Source organism: Pinus tabuliformis, chromosome 2_2, assembly GCF_031772625.1.
Source record: "Pinus tabuliformis cultivar Carrire ecotype Pingquan chromosome 2_2, CPIR1, whole genome shotgun sequence".
Classification (NCBI taxonomy): Eukaryota; Viridiplantae; Streptophyta; class Pinopsida; order Pinales; family Pinaceae; genus Pinus; species Pinus tabuliformis.
In genome coordinates this window covers 998404189-998411387 of record NC_142300.1, presented here as the reverse complement: position 1 = coordinate 998411387, position 7199 = coordinate 998404189, and the positions used below count along the sequence as shown (strand labels likewise).

At 34.6% G+C, this 7199-nt stretch overlaps 1 protein-coding gene across 1 annotated transcript; it reads left to right on the top strand.

The window, feature by feature from the left end:
• The first annotated feature begins 2521 nt into the window (after nt 1-2521).
• Nucleotides 2522-3136, top strand: LOC149196721 (uncharacterized). The gene has a single exon (XM_089405615.1). The coding sequence runs from the start codon at nt 2522-2524 to the stop codon at nt 3062-3064; it is 543 nt and encodes a 180-aa protein (XP_089261741.1). The 3' UTR covers nt 3065-3136.
• Nucleotides 3137-7199: the final 4063 nt, after the last annotated feature.

Genomic DNA, 7199 nt, shown 5'->3' with positions numbered 1-7199 from the left:
TTCTTGTTGGGCACACTCATGACCATATTGATCAGATGTTCAGTCGTTTTTCAGTCACAATGAGGAGGAAGGAAGTTGGGAGCTTGCCATCACTAATTGAATGTATTAAGAAATCATACATGCCAGAGCCTGCTTTTGAAGTGTTGGAAGAAACTGTTGACATGCGAAGGTTTATTCTGGGATCATATGGTGAGGGGAAATGCATTGAACAACTTAATGACATTAGCTTCCAACATCAATTTCGTATCAAAAAAATTGATGGGAAAACACTAATATGGGGCAAGAAGTATTCAACTACTACAGAGTGGGCACCGTCATCAAGATTGCAATTTTTGAAGTTCATTCCAGATCATCCAATATTTGCATCAAAAATATTGTCATTACAATCAGTTGGTGAAGTTCAGAATGCACGTAGACAGAACAGGGCTATAAATTATTCTGATTGCCTGGAAGAAATTAAAAAATGTATTAGATATACATATGAGTACTTTGACATTGCTAATTCAGTTTGGTGGGAGTCGTTTTTCAATAATCAAAGTGATCTCATTTCGACAACAATAAATGAAGATATACCTTTGAAAAATCCATTTATTTGGCCACAAAATGTGTCGAATGAACATGAGGAAGTAAACATTGTTGAACAACAACAATCTCAGGGTATTATTAATTCTTCACAGACAGAGGAAAGAGAGATGTATATAGGTTCCAGAAGATCTCGTGCACAACGTGAAGCCATGGAAGACCTTTATAGGGGTTCAGTATAGGATATTAAGGAGGGTTGCATGATTGCAGTGCTAGCAGATGGAGATCCCAATGGCTATCCATTTTGGGTTGCTAAAGTTTTAAAGGTCTTTACAGAAAATGAGGATGTTACAGGTGTTGAAGTGCATTGGTATGCCACAAATACACACCCATTCAATGGTGTGTATAAGCCAGAGATGGTAGTTGACAAAAAAAATGGTGGAAAAAGAAAAAGAAAGGGTACAAATATAAATCGCCGCCGCACAGACATATTACAATTGAAGGATGTTGACATACTTGTTTATGACTTCAATTTAACAAAGAGAGGAACTCTTCGCTTCAAGATGACAGAGATTCTGAAAAGGTTGTTACCAGAAGGAACAGTGTTGACATGGGACTCTGCTGAAACCAGTCGTAGATCTAGAAGACTTTTGAAACCTGGAATCTTGGGCATGCATGTGGACTCAGATGGGGCACTAGTTGATGACAGAGAAGAATATGGAACATCTTCGTCAGCATCCAGTCACTCATCTGAAGATGTGAATTCTGATGGTGTGCAAGAAAATATGAGTGATTTTGAATAATTGTTTAAGACAGTTTATATAACTGATGTATGCATCGTATCTTCAAATAAAATGGATGTTTTCCATATTTTGTTAAATGAGAAGTTATGAAGCATTTTTATGTTGTTGGATTATGTCTTAAGTATGATAAATCTTATTGTTTAAATATCTACAATGCAATATCAAATTACAGATATAATGTCTCTTTTATTCAGTGTACAAATAAAGACTTTTGAATTCATTCAGTGAAATAATTTGTTCATAATGTCATGTTTTTTTAGTTTTGTGGTTGAAAACATGTTAAATTTATACTTAAGAAAGAAAAATGATATTCTACCAGAAACATTAATGTGTTTTTCCTTAAAAGTTAACTTTGTTTGAGACATAAAAAATTGGTTTTATTAGCATTGTTTAAAAAGTATGAAAATTGACCCTAAAAAAAAAAATCATTATTCCAGTATCAACACTTTTTTTCTGAAGCTATATTTTGCAGGAAAATTTCGTAGAAAATTTCGTAGTCGCTGCCATTTTTAAAACAACCGCAAAATTGACACCTAAAAAAAAAAACATCGTTCCAGTATACACACTTTTCGTTTTGAGCACTGTTTTTGTGGTTTTTTTGGGGTTTTTGGGCCAGAGTTCTCGTTTTGAGTTTATAGTTCCCGTTTCAAAGTTTACATTGTTTATTTATGACACACCATAATACACTATAATTCTCCAACCTTAGTGTAATGGTACCTTCGTGAGGGGACTAATATACAGAAAGGTTTGAGAATAATGAAGCAATATGTTCACTGTGATCTGAATTAATCTATTCACACATCCCAAAATAAGGGAATCTGTACTTACTATCAACAGACACACCAAAGAATGATGTGAATTAGTCTATGATCATAATTATTCCTATTCACACATCCAAAAATAAGGGAACTGCATACAATATTCACTTCCTTGAGTATCATTTATTTTAAAACTCATAGATGTATTTGGGTCCTATAATGAGCATTTCATCTATATAAAGTGGTGATTGCTAAATGTGTTTTTTGCAGAATAGTTTCCAGTATTAAAAGTGATGCAGTGTAAATGAACACAAATTATTTGCTTTTTTTAATTATATATGATTGAAAAACATGTTGAGTATTAGGAAATAGATAATTGTCTACTTGTTTAACATGAATTTATTGTTATTTGTTTTTCAGGTTTTTGAAGTGTAAAAAATGGTGCAAAAGTGGCATTTATGCATTGAAGTGTCTTGCTTTCCAAATCCAGGTCGAGCAGTTATTAAATTTGTCCTTTACAATATGGCAACAAATCATTTATTTCATGGAAAGAGAGAAGTGCCTGGAATGACGACAAACAATGAGGCATATTACATTGCCCTTGTTGAAGGGTTAAAAGAGGCAAAACAACATGATGTCAATGATATTGAAGTCTTCACCAACTCGGAGTTGATATGTAATCAGATGAAAGGCATCTATCGGGTTCGGAAGGACAATTTAAAACCTCTTCATAAGGAAGCAATAAATTGGAGTTGTCATTTTCAACATTTTACCATCACTCACTCTGCAGATATTGAAAAGATGTCCACTGATATAATGTCCAGATCATTTTTAAGCACATATGTAGACGCCAAATATGACATAGGATCACCATCCACTGCAATAGAAATCATTGATCACCATCAATATAAATCCCCATTGTGTGAATGGGTTGTTGTTATCATTTTTCTGGGGTCTATCATAGCATGGTTCTTTCACTAAAGAAGAACCTATTAATATTTTATTTTTCCCCAACATGCAATCATTACAGTTTTTTGTATGGGAGACAAATTTATGGACAAATGTAATATATTCCATGTACATGGACAAATGTATTTTGAGAAAAGTAACTGGTTCATGATTTTCTGATTATCATCAATACATTATGATGTTGTCTGATCCTCCCAAACACTTTCTTAGATCTTTGTTTCTGGAGAGATATTGATATGCTATGTGATTTGTTAGTTGGTTGTTGATCAGTGATGAAAGGTTTCTTTACGTATGTGTCCTCCTCATCCAATAGATAATAGATAGTTGTCTACTTGGGGTGGGAAATCTTGAATGGTATGTCAATGAGGTTTGTGCATGCTCCCTCTTCAATTTGTCTCATCTCTTATAGTGAAAATATAGACATCCTTGTTTTAGGCACTGTATCTATCCTTTAATTGTTGTTATCAATTTATAGGAAAAGTGCATGGTAAATGAGGTAACCAGTTTTAGACTAGCGTGCATTAGTCTAGGAGTGAGGCTCTCTATTCTAGGAAACTTCTGAAAGCACCTTGGGCGCACTTTTCTAGAAGTGAATTAGGGATTTACTAAGCCAATTGCATAAAAGGGATTTACTTCCAATTTGCTTGAATGAGGGGGGAAGATCAGTTTTTTTCACTGGAAAGATTAGAGTGAAGTTGCAGGATCAAGTTATGTCAAAGCTAAAAGCTAATACAAGAATATTTAGCAAGATATTATAGTTCATTATGATGTCACTAGCTCAGATTTGAACTTGGGTAGGGAAAATAAATCCTGAGTTAGAAAGACAGTGGTCATTCCATCCAACAGCTAGAGATACCCCAATTAACATCTCCACAAATAAATAATTTACATACTTAAGGCTCTACTTCTTTTCATAAGATTTGAATCAATAACTTAATGAAACTAAACGTTACATCAACATACTGATTTATTTTTCACTGTAATGAGTATCTAGTTGATTGCTTAGAGGTTTGTTGTGCTTGTGTGATGCATTACCCTTCTGGTTACTTGCTTATGGTGGCCAGCAACTCTTTTCTATGTTCTGGTCTAGTTTCAAGACTTAATTTGTAGAATATTTTAATTTTAATATTTTTAAAGCAAATACTTGAGAACACATAAGGCCAAATTTGGGGTCCCTGGGCTGACTAAGGTCTCGACTCACAAGTGTGCACTTTTCCCTCAGGTTTATATTTTAAATAATATTATTTGATTCAGTGATTATTGGCCTCTTTACATCACTTGAAACTGTAAACATAATTGAAAAAACCAAGCATCCATTATATATATATATATATATATATATATACGCATATACATATGGAGTTTTAAATGTCAAATGATGATCATTGCAGTGAATATGTAAAAGTACCATTGGATAGCAATCTCTACTATAAACCACGTAGGCTACCATGGGTATATAAACAAATATGTCAAAAATATCAATTTCCTAGCTACAGCACTTCACAAGGCATAGATTTCTTGTGATAAATTTCTGCATACATAGCTTTGTTAATCTGTAATACAGTTCCATCCTCTACTGGTAATGTAATCATCTCTGGGAGTTCATCCAATGATTTGATACTGGGTTGTCCCTCGACAGCAGGTAGGGCCAATATTCCTTGCAATGGCTGCAATACATTTCCATCCTCTACTGGTAATGTAATCATCTTTGGGAGTTTATCCAATGATTGGATTGTGGGTTGTTCCTCGATAGCAGGTAGGGCCAATATTCCCTGCAATGGCTGAGACAGAACTAGTATGAAGTGACCATCATATATAACATGTTCTTCAATACAATATTCATGCTAAAAATCAAGTGTTTGGATAAACTCATGAGCAGTTTGGGTTACAAGGTTAATAGGAAAAGAAACAACTTGGCATGGTAAATCCGGGGCACTGCTTCTCAGTCATTTCCAACCACCTTGCCAATCACTTGCAGAATTCACACAAATTTTACAGTCGGATAGAATTTTCTTACTTCATTTAGGGTACATCACCCTTAAGCAAGTATGCCAACTTGTATAATCATCAAATCTCTGTAGATATACTGGATTAATGCTTATGTAAGTGCTAAATAAGCTTACTAAGTGGACTGTAATTTGACCACTCTCAGAATATTGAAGGACTTTGATATCGTTGTAATGCTATCATCAATTTCAATGTTGAACAGGGGTTTGTCGAATCTTATAAGTTTTTGCATTAAGATGAATCACATCAGTTCCTCATTTTCCGAATAAGTTAGATAAAAATGTCATAGTGCACAATGAAGCAGTGTCAAGTTAGTGGTTTAGCTCATTAATTGACAAGAGGAGGGATCATCTACAACACAAATGAATGAGGAAGGCATCAAAAGCATGGACAACACCATGATTTCTTATGTAAAGGAGACAAATGTGTTGCTTGGTATGGACATATTTTTTATTTGTGTACTTTATAAAACTACAAACTTGTATTTATGTAAGCATTGAACGTTATAGAGTATGGACAGGATGTAACCTCTGCTCACTATTTTTCTGAAGGCATATGAGGTTGGTTGTGCTTGTGTGATGCATTACCCTTCTGGTTACTTGCTTATGGTGGCCAGCAACTCTTTTCTATGTTCTGGTCTAGTTTCAAGACTTCACTGATTTGAGTGCTATGAAAACCAAGGCCAGTTCTCGACAATGGAGCACCCCACTCATCAAAACAGTTCTAAGCATATCCAGTTATGTTTCTAGTGGTTCAATTTGTTGGCTTTGAGATGTCAAGACAATGCTCTGTACATGAATGGCTACAACCAGCCTCTGTAGGTGATGTCCACTAGCAACAAATCTACAACCTAGTCAATGCCCCTAGATTCCTTACATGTGTTCAATCCCAGTGGTTGGTTGTGCAGTTGGTAACAGAGCTCATAATTGAAGCATTAGAATAACTAAGAATGCAAGTTTCATGTTGACTTGGTTCAAAAGCAACAGGTTCAGAAAACTGCACATCAAGATGCTATAAACCCAAGAGCTTCTTTCTTAAATATGAACACCATAAATAAAATCAGATTTGTTTTGATCATATAACAGATCTAACATTTGAGAATATATTTGAAGAACAATTTAGATTGATGTCTAAAACACTAATTCATTCCCAAATTGTGGTGTGTATACAACATTGTTACAGCTTAGTCTGCAGTATTAGACCAATTACGTGAGAAAATACAGAAACATTGCAATAAAAAGAACCGACAATTGAATTTGTTGAACAATTACAGAGCCATGTGAATTAACTTGACATTCCATGTCAAAGTTCAAAATTTCATGAAACTTCAGGAGAGTAGTGGCATATAATTGAACTTTTACTTTTGCATTGATGAGAGCTCAAACATTCCTCGGTGCTCATCAGGCACCCATATTTTTAATATTGCACTGATGAAGGCTCAAACTTTCCTCAAATTTTGCAGGCACCCATGTTCTCAATGTACCTAGAGCCTTCTGAAACAACACAACATTCCATGTCAAAACACAAAGTTTCATGAACTTTAAGAGAACAGATTATGAAAAAGGTATTTTTATAACAACATAACAATGGAAAAACATAAATATACTTATCATATGATAAAGGGCCACCTGACGATGCCATAATAACCTAGCTTATCTATTATTTGTGCATACCTCATTGATTCCCACTAGAGTTGAAGTCCTTCTGTAGATGATCAGTCATGGTTGAAGATGATGCTTCTCCACTTATTCTATAGCTACCTAGAAAAATGTCAAATGTTATCGCAAAGAAATTTTCTAGAGCATCAAGGTATATGTGCACACACAATGAAAGAGTGTCAAATGTACCTGGCATGGCAAGTAAGGTTGGATGGTCTTGCATCTCCCTTTGGTCTTGGGTTATCGCCATGGTTGGGGATTGTTGCATTGCTGTAAAAATAAACATACCACATGTTAAAGAATAGTGATGATTAAATACTTAAATCTAAAATCATGACTTTATTCAACACATGAAACTAACCTGGAACCATAGAGACGACATTATTTGATCGATGACGTCCTCGCTTATTGAGGTATCGAAACTCAAATGGTTCATATTCTGATGGATCAACATTTAAATCAATTTCCAAACCATAGTTTTT

Bases quoted from the DNA above. Each gene is read 5' to 3' on its own strand.
- LOC149196721 (XM_089405615.1), top strand. From the start codon at position 2,522: ATGGTGCAAAAGTGGCATTTATGCATTGAAGTGTCTTGCTTTCCAAAT.